This window comes from Melospiza georgiana, chromosome 9, assembly GCF_028018845.1.
Source record: "Melospiza georgiana isolate bMelGeo1 chromosome 9, bMelGeo1.pri, whole genome shotgun sequence".
NCBI lineage: Eukaryota > Metazoa > Chordata > Aves > Passeriformes > Passerellidae > Melospiza > Melospiza georgiana.
In genome coordinates, this window is record NC_080438.1 from 5,179,122 (window position 1) to 5,196,684 (window position 17,563).

The following is a 17,563-nucleotide window of genomic DNA, read 5'->3' on the forward strand; positions in this document are numbered from 1 at the left end:
AGGCTCCCTGGCCAGAGAGATGCCAGCCAGCCCCCTGACTTCTGCAGGACTGCTGGTCTCATGAATCACTAAGCTTGTTTCCTCTTTCTTTCTTTTCTTTTTTTTTTTTTTTTTTTTTTTTTTTATTATTATTGTTTGGAGGGGTTTTTTGTTTTTGTTATTAAAGAAAGTTGGGAAGGAGGCTCAGAGGATGCATCACAGCTCCATTATCCTGGAAATGAAAGTGGGTTAAACTGTAATGGCCATTAAACTTCCTTTTCCAGCTGCCTCTCCTGCCTCTCATTCAATAATTCCCCTAATGTTTTATCCTAATGGAGCGGATTATTACTATTATTTTATTTTCTCAAGATCACCTGTTGCATTGAAAAGAGGAGGGAGACCGGAGCTGTGGATGGACTCTGAGCTCTTAACTGGCTCCACATGGTTTTTCTTGTTATTATTGTGATTATTCTTGGCAGACTGTGCATGAAGGGCCAGTCTGGGGCTTTCATCTCACCGCCCTCCATCTGTGACGTCTTGCAGGAGGGTGATCTTGGGGACAGTGGCAGGGTGGCAGGGCCAGGTGCAGTTTTGGGGTCCATTCCTGTGGGACAGGAGCTTTTTCAGCCTCTTTCCCCAAACACGTTCCCCAAACAACACTTCAGTCATCCGCCTGTCTCAAGCCTTGATCTCTTTTAATCTGTGCTACGATTTCTGCCGGATACCCTGGGAGCATCTCCCAAGATTGAGAGTGACAGCACTGAAACTGGCTGGAAATGGGTCAGAAAAAGTTGCCCGTAGGAGGATTTGCCTGGAATAAAGCTGATATCTGTTTTCAGAGGCAGGAGAGTGAAACAAAACATGCTTTGCTTTAAATGCTGCTTTTTCATGCCTCGCTGGCAACTTCAACACTGGTCCAGCCCAGGGCAGGCTCCAGGCCAGCACTGGGTGCTCCTGGTGCCAGCAGACTCTTGGTGATGGGCTCTCCTTTCCACCCTGGAGCATCCCTGGGGTGTTTGTGTCCCAGGGGATGGTGGATGCCAGCCCCTGGCTGTCACTATAGGACACCAAACAACATGAGCGCACACTGCTCCTCTCAAGGTGAAGAAAAGGGAAGTTTATTTTCTGACTCTAACATTTATAGTTTTCCAAAAGTGACAGTGGATTGGAGGGTGAAGGTGCCACCTCTCCAGTGACATTGGACAAACCAACAGTCCATCAAATTTCTCCGGTTCTGTCAGGATCTTTCTAGCTTGTCACAGTGACCCCGAGAGAAGTTAGAAAGTCTCTTTTCCCAGCCTGGTGCTTGAAGAAGGAGTCGGGGCTCTTCATTTCTTGGTCTCAAGGTTGTTTATTGTGTCTTATCTATAAAATTCTTTCTCCTGCCTTGCTGAGGTCCATCCAGCAGGACAGTCTGAGGCACTCTGCCTGCCCCCAGGGCGGTGTTATGTCTTTATACTAAAAACTACATGTACAATGTTTGCAATTACTTTCCAGTACCTATCACCTATGTTAGACAGTGAACTTCTACTCTAAACCAATCTGTAAGTGGTGGGATTGGTTTAGAATAGAAGTGCCCCGTCTAACATAGGTGATAGGTATTAGAAAGTAATTGTAAATATGTTATACCTAGTTTGTAGTATAAAAAGACAGTGCAGTAAGAGTGCCGCTGGCTGCCCTGCTGAGCAGACCTCTGCTGGGCAGGAGGAAAATTTTATAGGTAAGATATAATAAACAACTCTGAGACAGAAAACTGAAGAACTCCGGGGGGCCCAAAACAGAGACTTTTCACATGTCTGGGGGCTGCAATTACCGGCAGAACTCCCGAGAACACCTGTCTGACCCTGCTCGGTGTGTGCTCCCCGCAGGGAGGCATGATCGCCCTGCTGCTGTCCATCCTGTGCCTGGTGATGATCCTGTACACCCGCCGGCGCTGGTGCAAGCGGCGCCGCGTGCCGCAGCCCCAGAAGAGCGCCAGCGCCGAGGCCGCCAACGAGATCCACTACATCCCCTCGGTGCTGATCGGGGGCCACGGGCGCGAGAGCCTGCGCAACGCCCAGCGCGTGCAGGGCCACAACTCCAGCGGCACGCTCAGCATCCGCGAGACGCCCATCCTGGACGGCTACGAGTACGACATCACCGACCTGCGGCACCACCTGCAGCGCGAGTGCATGAACGGCGGCGAGGACTTCGCCAGCCAGGTCACCCGCACGCTGGACTCGCTGCAGGGCTGCAACGAGAAGGCCAGCATGGACCTCACGCCAGGTGGGCTTGGGCTGACATGGATCCTTTCTGCCTTGTCTTCTCCCTGGTTCCATACGTGTGTTTTGCAATAATTGCCAATATGGCCAGATGGGACGTGCCTTGGCTTGCCTGGCCCATGCTGCTGAGCCAAATAGCTGAAACTGTGGTGTTTCACCCCAGAGACACTTTGGGCTGGCTGGGTGTGTGGTGTTTCACCCCAGAGACACTTTGGGCTGGCTGGGTGTGTGGTGTTTCACCCCACAGACACTTTTGGCTGGCTGGGTGCTGCAGCTGGGCCCGTGGGGACAAGTCCAGGCCTGCAGGAGCTCTGGTGGCTGTGGGATGGAGCTTTCCCCCATAACAGGGGCTGCTCCTTAGGTTTACCTCTGGTGGAGAAGTTCTAAGGTGATGGTGAGGGAAAGGAGTTGGTTCTGATGGAGGATTTCAATCCAGAGCTTTATTTTAGCCTCTGAATGCAGCAACAGCTCTAACAGAACTGCCTGACCATGTGGTTTGCTCACCCTTTTTCCTGGGGGAGAAGGGGAGGGAAGGAGTAGGAGCCAGCAACCAGGTATTTTTCAGAAAATATCATGGTGACATGGCCCCCTCCCATTGTGACCCCCAAACTTTCCTTCTGTGTCCCCAGATTTCTGTTGTCTTCTTCAGGTGAGGTTTTTGGTAGCAAATTTTTACTTGCCATCAGTGTGATTCAGAGTTAATACTGCCTTCTGATCACCAGCAGGGATTCTTTGAGGCTCGTATCAAACCTGTTCCTTGGTCATACCACTAACTGAGCCATCCAACTAGAGCCTTATAACAAACCTGTTCTTTGGTTATATCACTGAGCCATCTAACTAGAGCCTTCCCAAACAGTTTGGGAAGATCATGGTATGGTGCCTGAAGCTCTCCTGCATATGAGGAAGCGCCCTGAGAGGCTGAGTGTTAAATCTCAGCTTTTGGCTAGTTTGGTGGAGGTGCCGATCCTCTTCAGGATTTGAGCTGCTCACCAGTGTGCCAATGAGCTCAGCTCATTGAGTTCAGCACCTTGATCACCTCAGGATGATCTGGAGATGTATCCAAGGAAACCTTTCTCTCACCTCCCTCCCTTTTAAAAGTCTAAATATTTCACCTTCAATCCTCCTGCTCAGGGAGTGACAACGCCAAGCTGTCCCTGATGAACAAGTACAAGGACAACATCATTGCCACCAGCCCCGTGGACTCCAACCACCAGCAGGCCACGCTGCTGTCCCACACCTCCAGCAGCCAGCGCAAGCGCATCAACAACAAGGCGCGAGGTAGGGCAGTCCCTGGGGAGGGTGGGCAGCCTTGGGCTCCCACCCACCCACCCACATTCCAGCCACCCACCCTCCTCTGGGATGGGGAAATAGGACCAGAGCGTGGAGACAGCATGGGAAAGGGGGTTTGGGGGGGAGAAATGGGAAATGTGGTGCCTGCAAGGACGCGAGTGATGTTGGGATGGTTGTGAAGATGCAGGTGGTGTTTGCCCCAGTAAATACTGCAGGATTCTGGCACAGCCACGGGGAAAAGGTGTGAGGTATCCTGGTGTGGGGGTCTGGCTGTGTGTGTGGGAAGGGGAGCAGATGCTGTCCCTGCTGCACCTGGCAGATGGAGCTTCTGCTCTGTAGTGCAGGGCTTTCCCTGAAGGGTGCTGTAGGATGCCAAGGCTTGGGGTGGCACGGTGCCAACCCCTCCGTGACTACACTCAGTGTCCCCTGCAGCTGGCTCAGCCTTTCTCAACCCCGAGGGGGACTCAGGGACAGAGGCAGACACCGATCCCCAGCTGACCTTCTACACAGACCCCTCGCGGAGCCGCCGGCGCAGCCGAGGTGGGTGCAGGTGAAGGTGCAGGGGTGGGTGCAGGGGTGGGTGCAGGTACAGGTGAAGGTGCAGGGGTGGGTGCAGTGCAGGAGTGGGTCACCAGCCACCCCTCTTGCCTCATTTGCCGTTGCTTCTCTGGGTTTGGAGACTTTGCATTGGTAAAAAGATGGAAATCCCAGTGCAATCCCAGCTGCTGCAGGCAGGCACAGTCCCTGCTTTGCAGCAGGCTGCTGCTGCTCTCCGGTGGAGCTTCCCAGCAGAGGGTGAAATGTTTTCTGATGTTTTGCTGGAGGCTCCTGCCGGGCACTGGTGTATATTAATGAGTAACACGCTTCAAAGGCTGGCCCGTGCCGTGCCATGCTGCTGCTCAGCACCGTGCACATGCCAGCTGTGCGTGCACCAGGGGTAGGAACAGCCAGGCTGGAGTCTTGCCCCACTGCCCTGCTCTGTCCCTCTGGGAGGTTTCCTCTTCCCAAGAGGGAAGTTAGTGCCTGTTTCCCTCGCTGAGCCTCGTTTGCTGGATGATGCCTTGTTTTTCTGGGAGTGGCAAGACTGGGAGCCATCAGCGGAGGCTGGAAGGCTCAGAGACAGAGACAGACATTCAGGCTTTGTCTCCAGACAGTTTGTTTTCCGCTCAGCTTCTTCAGCTGAAAGATTAAAAGTCAAAGACCTGCATGCTCTGAGCAGTTAGGGCTCTCTATTGCTTTTTCAAGAGCATCAACGAGCCTGTTGTCATGACAAAATTAACCCAAGTGAAGTGCCAAGAAGGAGGGGGTAAAACCAGGATACTGCATTTACCTTCTTTTTTTCCTGATATCTCTGCTCTGCTTTAAAGCTCTGATGCTGCAAAGTTCTCAGCATGCTGCACTGCAGGGTGTGGGAGAGCCAGGGCTCTGTGGGATCAGGAAGATCTTGGTCACAGCAGGAGAGAGAGATAGATAGTCCCATGGCAAAGGCTGCTTCATGTTCTTCAAAGTGCAAAATGATTCCATTTGATTCGATTGAGCCTGGGTTTCCAGGGGGCTGGGCAGGGTCTCTGCATCCTGGGCTCCCCTGGCTGCACCCAGAGACCTTCCTGGGTGCTGCAGGTGTCGGGTCTGACCGTGCTCCTGTGCTCTGCAGTGGGGTCCCCCCGAAGCCCCGTGAACAAGACCACGCTGACCCTCATCAGTGTGACGAGCTGTGTCATCAGCCTGGTGTGCTCTTCCCACATGAACTGCCCCCTCGTCGTCAAGATCACCCTGCATGTCCCTGAGCACCTCATCGCCGACGGTGAGCACCCCCTGCTCCTTGTTACCCACTCTGTACCCCCTGCTCTCACCCACTCCTGCACCCTCTGCTCCTTCTTACCCACTCCTGCACTCCCTTCTCTTACCCACTCCTTCCTGCCCCGCTCTGTGAGGGTTGATGGAGGAGAGGGGGAATGATGGTGCGAGACAGGAGGGACAGGTGGGGATGGAGGGCACCAGTGTGGGACAGAGGGAATGGGGATGGGATTGAGGGAATGGGCATGGGACAGAGGGAATGGGCATGGGATGGAGATGGGGATGGGTGGAAGACAGAGTGGGATGGAGGGGATGGGTCCATGACAGAGGGAATGGTGTGAGATGGAGGGTACCATGTTGGGAGCAAGGGATGGAGTGGTACAGGGTGGAGGGGATAGGCACTGTCACTACAGGACATGAAATAACACGAAATGGACACGCAGCTTTTCCAAGGTGAAAAAAGAGTTTTTAATTTTTGACTCTAACATTTATAGACTTCCAAGAGTGACAGTGGATTGGAGGGTGACAGTGCCACCTCTTGAATGACACTGGGCAGACTAACAGTCCATCAAATTTCTCCTCCTCTATAAAAGAATGTAAAACAATAAGTTATTTACACAAAGCGTGTGAGAAAGTTCATTACAAGAATGTAAACATCAGAAGGCTTAGAAAATCTCAAAAAATCAGGGTGACAAGGCACAGGACAGAAGAGACAGACACAGGGTGCAGATGGCTGCTGTGGGACACAGGGCTTGCTGCAGGATGGAGGGGATGGGCAGAGGGCCAAGGAGATTATTGTGTGTTGGAGGGGAGTGGATATGGGATTAAATGGTGGGACAGACCTCTGTGTGGGACCAAAGGGAGAGCTGTGGGATGGAGATGGCTGCTGTGGGACAGAGGGGAAAGGCACAGCATGGAAGGAGCTGTCGTGTGTATGGAATGGAGGGGGCTGTCGTATGGCAGAGAGGACGGGCACAGGACAGAGGATTCCTTGTGGCACAGAAGGAACTCTTGTGGAACAGAGGGTGCTTTCTCAGGATGGAGTGAATGGGCAGGGGATGGAGGGATCCATCACAGGGTGGAGGCAAACATCACGGGAAGGGTGGGCTGCAGGGCACCCCCATGGGATGAGGGTGCAGCAGCGGGTGGCTGTCACTGACTGCCCTTGTCTCGGTGGCAGGGAGCCGGTTCATCCTGCTGGAGGGGAGCCAGCTGGATGCCAGTGACTGGCTGAACCCAGCACAGGTTGTCCTCTTCTCCCAGCAAAACTCCAGTGGGCCCTGGGCCCTGGACCTGTGTGCCCGGCGCCTCCTGGACCCCTGTGAGCACCAGTGTGACCCCGAGACTGGTGAGTGCTCCTGAGGGTGGCTCTGTCGGCTGGTGTGCAGGCAGGGGAGCACAGGGAGAGCCTTCCCATGCCATGTCCCTGGTGTCTCCACAGGGGAGTGTCTCTGCTATGAAGGTTACATGAAGGACCCTGTGCACAAGCACCTCTGCATCAGGAACGAGTGGGGAACGAACCAGGGGTGAGTGCCCAGCCTTGCAGTGTCTTCACAGGAGCTGCTGGGCTTCCACAGCCCCTCAGCACAGCTGTGGGGACTTCTTGCATGGCAGAACTGTGGTAAATTCTTGGAGGCACCTCGGTGAATTAGAAGGTCAGCCCACAGCTGGGCTCTGCAGGAGAGAGGATTTCTGTTCTTTGAAATAATCAGGATTGATGTACAAGAGGCCATTGTCACATTTCAGAGTAATAACCCCCTGGAGGAGATTGAGGTTGTTCCTCCCACCCTTGTGTGCACTATCTTGGGCATCCTGCACTTTGTGGGGCTGAGGTCCCCACTGAAAACTGGGAAAATTAAATGCTTTGATACTGTGCCCGAGGGAACAGAGGAGTCACCGCCTGCTCCAAGCTTTACACACCTGGAGGTGGTAAAGGAAATTTTTCTGATGCAGCAATTTGGTGGTGGATTCCCAAAGTTTCCACCTCTCTGTGACCCTCAAGGGGATGCTCAATCTGTCCCTCTGCACTTGTGGGTCTGTGATGTGCAGCTCCCAGGAATGGCTGGAGATGATGTGCACAAAGCCAAGACATCCCCAAATTCAGAGCTCCCACCAAACCCTTTTCCCCCCCTTTTCTCATTAAGCTGCAGCTGGATCGGTGGTGGCCCTGCACGTGGCAGGATGCCCTCTCTGAAGTTATTAATGTTCGCAGTGGGAAGAGAAAAATCATCAAAGGCTGGGCTTGGTGTCCCCCCTGCCGTGTCTCTGCGCTGGGGGCTGGCAGCTGTCAGTGCTGGCACAGCCCTGCTGTGTCCCTTTGAACTGGGCCCTGGGGAGAGCACTGCTGCTCCATCTCCAGCCCCCTCGCTGCTTTTTATCATTTTAGAGGCAATTTAGCACCAGCTGTGCCAGACAAGCTGTTGCTCTGGGTGCCCTGGGCAGGGCCATGCTTGTTGTGCAGGTGGCCCCTGTTGGGATGTGCTGTGGCTGTGGTGATGGTCCCCAAACCTCTGTGAGGTGCCACTGCTGGGGCAGGAGAATCCAGGCAGAAACACAGCTCCTTGTGCTGTGTGTCCCCAGTGTGCTAGAGGAATGGCCCCAGCTCCTCTGTGCCATCTCATAGGAGACATTGAGTTACTCCCCTGACAGGGATTTGCCTGTTTTGGGAGGTGTTGTGTTTAGGAGTGTCTCACAGTGGGCTGGAAAGAGCTCACAGCCACATATGGTTTTGGTGTGTTGAGCCCAACACCTTGCAAAAATCAAATTAACAAATAACTTTTTAAATGGAGGCTAGTAATAAAAATAGATAAGCACTGTGGAGAAACATTTGCTTCCTGACCCTCTGCTTTTCCTGTGCTCCTGAGTGTGGGTCTGCAGCTTCACACTTTCCTTCCATGCACACTGCTCTTCTCCAGCTTTTTCCTGATTTAGCTGCTTCACTTTCTGAAGGCAAAGTGGAGAGAAAGATGCTGCTTTCAGGTAAATTGGGAAAAAATATAGATGGTAACAAGCAGCAGAGAAGCCAAGGGCAAGAAGGACCAATACATTCCTAAAGCCCCCTGGAACTGTTGGCATCCCCTGGCCCAGCTTTGGTGTTGGCATGCCCACTGAAAGGTGCTCAGGACCTGCCCTGCTCCTCTGGGGGATTTGGGGCTGCTTTTTTAGACCTATCTCCAGCCTGAGGCTCCCACAGGAGCCTTTCCTCTGCCTTTTCTCTGCAACAGGATCCATTCCTGGCCAGGGTGCATCCTGTCTTGTGTTTCTTCTTCTATACCAGAGTTGGCTATGACAAATTATGTGCAGCATTTCCAGACTATTTTTCTGTTCGAGGCAGAGAATCCTGGCAGTTCTCCTTTCTCCCCAGGGTGCAGCACAGCCCTAGACCATGGTGGGGCTGTCAAAGTCCTTCTGCCCTTCCCTGGGCTCTTGAGAAGGCTCCAGTGCTGCAGCTGTCACTGTCCTTAGAAAACTCTCTCCAGCCTCTTGAAACTGGGCTCATTCTGTGTTTCTTCATGGAACCTGTCAGATTTTTGTTTCATAAAATGGTAACGGCTGAAACCACACTTGACCATCCCTACCTGCAGCTTCCACTATTTTTAGGGGCTCTTGAAAGCATGTTCACACTAAGCATTGTGATGCTGAGAGCAGCTTGGTGTTTAATGAGAATTTTTCTGTTCCTGATGTCCAGGTGCTGCTCAGTGCAGCTCTGCCTGGAAGGGCTTGTGATGGTAGAGGTCCCTTTTGCATGAACTTTTGGCCTCCACAAGGTCGTGGCTGTGATGAAATCTCTTCAGCTTAGGAGAACCATCCTGTCAGAGCCTGTTTACCTGGATAACTTGTAGCTGTAAGGTGGTATTTGTGTTTTTTGGGGTAGAGGTTGACTGCAGTGCTGTCTATTGTTGAGCTCATCAGCTCACTCCCAGTTCCAGGCTCACCTGAAAGAGATGTCTGCAAATATTCTCCACTCTCCCCCCTCTCTGAAGGTGAGATCAGCTGTGGCTGAAACACTTCTGACTGCTGTTTGTCCAACATGCTCTGAACCCTCCAATATTGCAGTGATGTTCTGCTGCCACGGGTCAGTCCCCAGAGAAACCACGCTGGCCCTTGGTCAACAAAGCAGGATTTGCCAAATCCCTTGGCAAACCTGGGAGTGATGTGCTCTGCATCTGACCTCCTCTGTTTTCCCTGGGTGGCCTTTTTATCTGAAAACTCATTTCAGCCTTTTGGTTTAGATGGTTTTGCTGTTGGTTTGTTTTTATTTACAGTGATAACAAGTTCCCTCGCTGTCTGTTCACTCAGTAGCATCTAATTTTGCTCATGAAGGCGAGCTCATCTTTGTGCTTTATTGGTGGTGGCAGTGAGAAGCTTTTTGTGCTGTGTGTATTTTGGGTACCAGACTGAGCTCCACGCCTCCACACTGCATCTTTTACCCAATGTGTCCAGACCCTAAATCTTCAGTTTTTCAAAAACTCAGATCTTTTTGATCATGGATACCAGATACATTTGATCTGCTTTTTTTTCTTTTTTTCTTTACTTTTCTTTTTTTTTTTTTTTTTTTTTTTTTTTGGTGGGTGTGCTGCTCCTCGCCTGTTTTAAACAAATCTGTCTGGTGCTGTTTGTGTGCTCACAGTCTGTCTCCCTGCTTTGATATGCATTGTTAATTAGCTGCTTCTCGACTCTTACTCTAATGTTCCCTGAGCAGGATGCAGTTTCCAGCAATCCTACCAGCCACGCTTCATCTTTGCTCATCACACCAAATTTCTGCTGTTCTTTTTGTGGTATGATTTGGCCAAAAATCAAATCAGCGCATTCCGTCTTTAGTTAATAAACTGTTACCTGCCTGCATCTGTACTTTTTCATCCCAGCCCTTAGATCCATCTCAGACATGGCTTTCCCCTCCCCACCGTGCACTTTTCAGCCTCCCCCGTTGAGATTTGAGGTGCTCTGCATTGAAGGAGACTTTTTCAATGTCCTCTTTCAACTTGTAATGGGCTTATCCGTGGCCTGGGGAGGTTTGAAGGCAGTTTAAGGTGATATGGTGAGCATGCCAGGCTGGGTGCTCTCGTCCTGCTGTGACTGTTGGGAAATTGTCCCACCCCACCCTTGGTGCCCCATCCGCAGCCTTGCGGATGTTTTTTACAGCACAGGGCCCGAATCAGTGCATCAGCCTGTGCCCTGCTCACCCAGCTCCCTTCCCTTCCCTTCCCTTCCCTTCCCTTCCCTTCCCTTCCCTTCCCTTCCCTTCCCTTCCCTTCCCTTCCCTTCCCTTCCCTTCCCTTCCCTTCCCTTCCCTTCCCTTCCCTTCCCTTCCCTTCCCTTCCCTTCCCTTCCCTTCCCTTCCCTTCCCTTCCCTTCCCTTCCCTTCCCTTCCCTTCCCTTCCCTTCCCTTCCCTTCCCTTCCCTTCCCTTCCCTTCCCTTCCCTTCCCTTCCCTTCCCTTCCCCATATCTCCATCCTGGCAGTGCCCCTGCTCCTCTTATCCCATCCCCATCCCACAGAAGAGCGAGGGACACACTGAGCTGACAAGTACAGCACTTTTCCTGCCTAAAGTCTTTATTTTTCTCTCTCTTTTTCTCCCCACACCCCTTTTCCTATCTTTTATTTTTCTCTCCATCCCCTGCTGCGTGCTGCTCTGCAAGCTGAAGGGCAGGCTGATAAAAAGCTCCCGGTTCTTTCAGATCCTTTTCACCAAGCCACCCATCCGCCTCCTCCTCCCGCCCCGTTCCCCTGGCAGATTTACAGGCAGCCCGGGAGAAAGTGCTGGAATTAGCATTTTTAATAAAGAGCTGCTTGCCGGGGCTGGCAGGGTGGGAGGGGAGGGCATCGGCAGCTGAAACCCGAGCAGGGCTGGTGCAGGCAAAGGGGAGCTGGGGAGGAGCTGCCCTGGGCATCGCTGGTTGGAAATGTCATCGGTGTCATTGGTGGCATCTGCTCTCTGCTCTGCTGCCATCAGGGTGGTTAGGAAAATCAATCCACAAACATCAGAGGTTTGTGTCCAAAAACGAGACAGAGGAGTCCTTTTGCTTTATTGGAATAAAGGGAGAGGCCATGGGACATTCCCCTGGGGTCTCTCAAATTTTTGAAGGATGCAGCCTCCTTTTATCCCAATTTCCCCACCACATTTCCCTTCTCTCTTTCCCCATTGGCAGAGGTACCTGAGAGATTTAGACTTCCCAATATGCCTAATACCAAAGATTTCCTTCTAATGTACAACCTTCCTTTTTAATTTTTAATTCTTATGGAATTTAAGTTTTTTTCTTCTCCATTGTTTCTTTCATCTCTCAATGTCTAATTTCATTTTATCAGCAAACCTAAAGTTTATTTGTAAAAGCAAATCTCTTTTCCCATTCATCAGTCAGTGGAATCCTTCCCATTGTTTCTTTTATCTCCCAGTGCTGGTTTTATCTCCCAGCAGACCCACAGCCTGTTTGTGAAGACAAATCCACTATTGTTTATATATTACAACCTATATATTGTTCGTAAAGGCAAATCCACTGTTCCTCTCAGGGTGGTTCTGGGTCTGCATGGGTCCCCACTTTGGGGTCCTGGGTGCAGCAGGGATGCTCTGGCATGGCCATCCTTGTGCTGTGCACTGGTTGGAAACCCTGAAAAGCACAGGAGGTCAGGGAACCAGGTGTGAAGTCACCTATTCCAGCGTGTAACAACCAACCACTTTCTCCTCCAGTGACATTTCAGTCACACTCCCCTGCAGCAGCTTCCTGTACCTTCTCCTGCAGCCCCTCCAGCCCCTTGCCAGCTCCAGCTGCTCCAGGTTAGCTCATGGTGGGTAGTCACATCCTGCCAGCTCTGGGATTATTCCTCACCCCACCCATCTTGTCTGGAAGAGTTTTTTAGGCAGTGGGGACAAGCTGGAGCAGAGTTCTGGATGCTACAGGTCAGTCTGGCCTCCTCCCCATGGGGCTGCAATTTAAGCATGGCCAGGGCCCTGTTGAGCTGGTTCAAAGCATTGCCAGCAGCTCCAGGTTTGGAGGGCTTAGCAGGTGTTTTGTGAGCTTCCACTCAAGCCCAGATGTGGAGCAAAGCATGCAGATAATGGTAATGGTCCATCTAGGAAAGCTGAGAGGCTTCACGTTGTCCTGGGGATCCACTGGCAGCACTCTGGCCTTGGGAACTTGCTGGCTGAGTGTGGGGAATTTGCTGTTTCTCAGGTGCCCTGGTGATTCCCCATTTTGTTGTTTCAATGCCCACCTGAGTGCTAAGGCTTGCAAGAAGCTGAGAGCTATCATTCCTGGCCCATTTAATCCAACCTGGTCAGCTGCAGAGCTGCTGGTCATTCCCACTTTTCTTTGTGAGCTCTGAAGGCCATGCAAGCCTGACTCTCCCTTGCCATGTAGGGATGTAACTAAAGGCTGAACATTGCATTTAAGGGGCTTTTTTGGACCCCAAGTAAGGGAAAAATGTGGCAGGCTGAGGAGATGCCACATGTCCCTTCCTGGAGCACAGAAACCTCTTCCCTGGATCAAAGCCATCATCACTTTTTGCAAGGGCATGCAGTGTTAGGAGCAGGGGTGATGGGTTCAAACTGACAGAGGGCAGGTTTGATTAGCTATTAGGATGAAATTCTGCACTATGAGGGTGGGGAGGCTCTGGCACAGGTTGCCCAGAGAAGCTATGGCTGCCCCATCCCTGGAAGTGTTCAAGGCCAGGCTGGATGGAGCTTGGAGCAACCTGGGCTAGTGGAAGAGGGGTAAAATGAGATGATCTTTAAAGTCCCTTTCAACCCTGGCCATTCTGGGACTCCATGATTACAGGAATTTTAGCCACATTTGGAAATTGCGTCCTGGGTGGACACAACATGGCTTGGGTGCAGATTTCAGTCTCCCAGGTGGGTCCAAATACACTGACTCCATGTCCTGGGTGTGTCCACATGTGCCACCAGGCAGAGGCCTGGCAGTCCCTGTGCATCTGCAGCACCTGCCTCAGCACTGAGCTCTGCTGCAAGCCAAGAGCAGCTCTCCACAACCACTTTTCCACCCGAATTGATGGGGAACAATGCCTCGCTTCTATACAGCCGCTCCCTTTGTTCCCAGCCTGATGTGCTCCTCAAAAGCAAGAATAAAACCCATCTGCAGGAGCACTGGAAGGTGGGGGAGTGAAGCATTCAAGGTGTTGGCGAGACACAAGGAGCACATCTCTTTCTGGATGAGGCTGACCTCATTCAAGGCAATCCGATTGTGGGCTGAATGTAATCCCCAGCTCCCAGCTGACCAGACAGGAGAACAGCATTGTATCCCAGCAAAGGAATGCTGTAATCCTGCAGGCAGGATTTCTGTATTATTATTATTATTTTGTCCTTGCTGAAATAACTTCAGATTAGAAATTAAACTGCTTGTGCAGGAGAGCTGTAATTGCCTCAAGAGAAAATCCCTGGGTTTGTCACTGGCACCTGACACTCTTGATTCTGAATTTTAGCAGCAGTGATGCGATGGGATGGAAAATCTCCTCTCCCCAGCTCTGAGCTCTTTGCAGAGGGAATTTGGAGTTTTAGGGTTTGGCAGTGGGGTCTCTTGTCTGTGTCACTCTGCGAGTGGTGGTGTGCCAGCAGGGCTGTGCTGCTGCGGGTTCATGTCCCAAAGCTGTCATGGCCATGGGTGTCCCACTGAAAAGTACCAGCCTCCAAATCTTAGTGGCTCATCACTCATCACCCTGTGCTATCTACAACAGCAGGGATGGACCAGCTCTCCAGCCTCCTGCTTGGCTCCACGCTTCCACCTTGTCTTCCAGCCCACTTTGCAAAGCTCCCCCACCTGGAACAGTGAAAAAAAAGGGTGGTAATAAGGCAGGTGGTGAAATTGAGGTCCCAGGCTTGATGTGCTGCCTGGCAAAAACCTCACAGAGATGGTCCAGCTGTGGTTTGGTTTTCTTTTTGCAATTCAATAGCTGTGATGCAAATCCCTAAAACAGGACCAGGCAGGTGGTACCGAGCATGAAGGGATGTGAGGATGGCTCTGGAGTGCATCCAACCCCAAAATAATAACAGATGCAACACACCACTGGCCTATTGGCAGGTTGGAGCTGGAATGAGAATCTGATGTTGTAGGGACCCCAAAATTAAGATCTTGGATCTGAGGCTATTTTATTGTGTTGTCCTGGCTACCCTCGGAATCATCCTACCCCAGGACCCTTCTGCATGTGAGCTGAGGGCTGAGCAGGCATTTTGGGCTGTGAGCAGCTGTGAGGACATGATGCTGGTGTGATGCTCCTGGTTTTCTTTTCCAGGCCCTGGCCATACACCATCTTCCAGCGTGGCTTTGACTTGGTGCTGGGCGAGCAGCCTTCTGACAAGATTTTTCGGTAAGCAGTGAAGGCAACATTTTGGGGCTTAAATATGACTCAGGGCATGCAGGTAGCCCATCTGGCAGGGCTGAGCACAGCTGTTCTGTGCCACCTCCTGGGGACATGTGAGTATGGCTGGGAAGATGCCCCTGCAGCTTCATGTGGGTGCTGGATACCCAGCAGCCAGTTCCTCCTCCCTGTCTGTGGTGAGAGCGAGTTTTAGGCTCTGAAGGAGGGTTTCTATGGAAAATGAAAGTGCCCTTTTTCTAAAGTAACATGCAATTTTTGGGAATCATTGTGTGTATTTGGAGGAGCCACCCCATTTTACCCTGCCCACACACCTTAGTCCGGGCTGGCATCCTTGCAGGATGAGCAGGGAGGCTCAAGGGCTTGGATTTGGGTGGAGACAACCTTCCAGGGTCAGCTTTTTCCTTTGTCCAAGCCTTTGCTGCTCTCCCTGGCAGATTCACCTACACCTTGGGCGAGGGCATGTGGCTGCCCCTGAGCAAGAGCTTCGTCATCCCACCAGCTGAGCTGGCCATCAACCCCTCAGCCAAGTGCAAGACTGACATGACGGTGATGGAGGATGCAGTGGAGGTCAGGTAGGTGCCATGGCAGGGTGAGGGAGCTCAGGGGGGGCTTCAGCAAGCAGAGCTGGCATCCCCATCCCACGAGATTAATACAACCATGAACCTGCCCTCTTTAGTCCTGCAAAGCCGAGGTTTTGGCAGTTTCCTCCTCATCTCGGGAGCTCCTGCATCCTTCTAAAAGCTCGGCTGCCACCCAGTTCACCGTCAGCCTGAGCTCTGGGAAAACCCATGCAGCAGCCACAGTCATGCATGCATCCACAACATCTCACGGAAGCAGCGATTACACATCTCCTCTTCCTCCTCCTCCTCACAGGGAAGAGCTGATGACCTCGTCCTCCTTCGACAGCCTGGAGGTGCTGCTGGACTCCTTCGGGCCCGTTCGCGACTGCTCCCGGGACAACGGCGGCTGCAGCAAGAACTTCCGCTGCATCTCGGACCGCAAGCTGGACTCCACGGGCTGTGTGGTGCGTGACCCCAGGCTCCTGGAACCCCCCTTGGTGTCAGCAAGGAAGGGCAGGCCACAAAGGGAACCCTGCCTCCCTTACTGTCACTTTATGGTGCATGTTTTGAGGTTGGTTTTGTAGCAGGGAGATGGTTTTGGGCTGGCAGCTCCTCTGTTGATGAGCACACGAGGCAGTAAGAGTCCATCTGTTTGTTGGCTCTGTGGGAGGCTGCAGATCACTCATGTGTGTGTCACCACCACAGCTGCTCTGCCCCAAAACAGGGGGACTGTGGGGCTGCAGTGTCAGCAGAGCTGGGCATTGGGGTGAAGAGGCTGTGAGAGTGGGAAAGAAAGTGGGTGTGGAAAGGGCAGCACGGCTTTGTCAGTCACTGGAGCTGGGTTGCTGGAGAGTGGGGTTGATACCAGCACATTGCTTTGATAGGAGATGGCTTAGGGGGTTCCCACCTCAGGGTATACACTCCTGAGGGCTGCAAAGTGGTGCAGGAGGAATCTCTGCAGATGAGGATGGTGCTGCTGTCCCTCCTGCAGCCCCTGAGCACTCCTGAGGCTGCACTTTCTGGTGGAGAGCAATGCTGGAGCCCTGCCCTCCACCTCAGCCCCAGAGATGGATACCTTCCCATGGGTTTTCATCCCCTATTTCCCCCACCCCACCAGTGCCCCACGGGACTGAGCCCCATGAAGGATGGCACGGGCTGCTACGACCGGCACGTGGGCGTGGACTGCTCTGATGGCTTCAACGGGGGCTGCGAGCAGCTGTGCCTGCAGCAGATGGTGCCCCTGCCCGAGGACCCCCTGCTCTACAACATCCTCATGTTCTGTGGGTGAGTGCCTGCCAGAGCCCAGGAAATTCCTCTGCCTGCCCTGGGGGACTCGAGATCCTGCCCAGGGGGCTCAGAGACCTTAGCACAGAGCACAAGACCCCTGTGCCTTTCATTTAGCCCTTGGAAAAAACAGTTACCAACCTTTATATGAAGAATTACAAGTCAAGAAAGTTTAAGTAGAATAATAGTTTGTCACGGGTGAAAAATAGATTTTTAGGGTTTTTAGAATGGGGGCTTGGGGTCCCAAGAAAGAAGAATTTGGGCGTGCCTTGTCCCTTTTCCTTCTTCTTCCTGGCCTTATCTTCTGGGTGATGTTGGCATTTTTAGATTGGTTTAGAGTAGGAACTCACATAGGTGATAGGTATTGGGAAGTTATTGTAAATAATGTACACATAGTTTTTAGTGTACAAAGATAACATTGCCCCAAGGATGGGCAGTGTGCCTCAACCCAACCTGCCAGACAGACCTCGGTGGGTTAGAGGAAGAATTTTATAGATAATAAACAATAAACAACCTTGAGAACAAGAAATGAAGAGCTCAGATTTCTTCTTTGACTGCTGGGCTGGAAAAAGAGACTTTCTAACACATCTTAGGGTCGCTCTGACCAGCAGAGGTTCCCAGAAGTGACCCATCCTCATCCCCTCCCTGGCCACGGGGACACCCCACAGTGCTGCTGTCCATTGCTGCCGCCGCCCTGAGCTGGTGGGGTTAGGATGGAGGGTGCCTGCTCTGTTCTTGTGTCTGTGCTCAGTGTTGGGGGGCTGCAGCTGACAGGCACCCCGTGCTGGCTCCCCAGGTGCATTGAGGACTACAAGCTGGGCGCGGACGGGCGCTCGTGCCAGCTGATCTCGGAGTCGTGCCCCGAGGGCGGGGACTGCGGCGAGCCCCGCGAGCTGCCCATGAACCAGACCCTCTTTGGAGAGCTCTTCTACGGCTACAACAACCACACCAGGGAGGTGGCACCAGGCCAGGTGCTCAAAGGGACCTTCAGGTGAGTTGCAGACCCCAGCAGGGTCAGACCTCAGCATCCTCTCCAAGAGGAAGGCTGTGACGGGGTTCACAGGGG

The 17,563-nt window shown here is 52.4% G+C and overlaps 1 protein-coding gene across 4 annotated transcripts in view; it reads left to right on the top strand.

The window, feature by feature from the left end:
- The window catches only part of ASTN1 (astrotactin 1), a 65,295-nt gene that overhangs the window by 24,901 nt on the left and 22,831 nt on the right, over positions 1–17,563 (top strand). For 3 of the 4 annotated variants that reach the window (XM_058030715.1, XM_058030716.1, XM_058030713.1), the window contains exons 3-13: positions 1,848–2,244; positions 3,372–3,518; positions 3,951–4,070; positions 5,185–5,334; positions 6,508–6,675; positions 6,769–6,853; positions 14,567–14,641; positions 15,088–15,225; positions 15,527–15,677; positions 16,331–16,497; positions 17,294–17,488. In XM_058030715.1, the coding sequence (XP_057886698.1) occupies positions 1,848–2,244; positions 3,372–3,518; positions 3,951–4,070; positions 5,185–5,334; positions 6,508–6,675; positions 6,769–6,853; positions 14,567–14,641; positions 15,088–15,225; positions 15,527–15,677; positions 16,331–16,497; positions 17,294–17,488 (1,793 nt within the window). The remainder of the gene's footprint in view (positions 1–1,847; positions 2,245–3,371; positions 3,519–3,950; positions 4,071–5,184; positions 5,335–6,507; positions 6,676–6,768; positions 6,854–14,566; positions 14,642–15,087; positions 15,226–15,526; positions 15,678–16,330; positions 16,498–17,293; positions 17,489–17,563) is intronic. The other variant, XM_058030714.1, reaches the window with a different exon arrangement.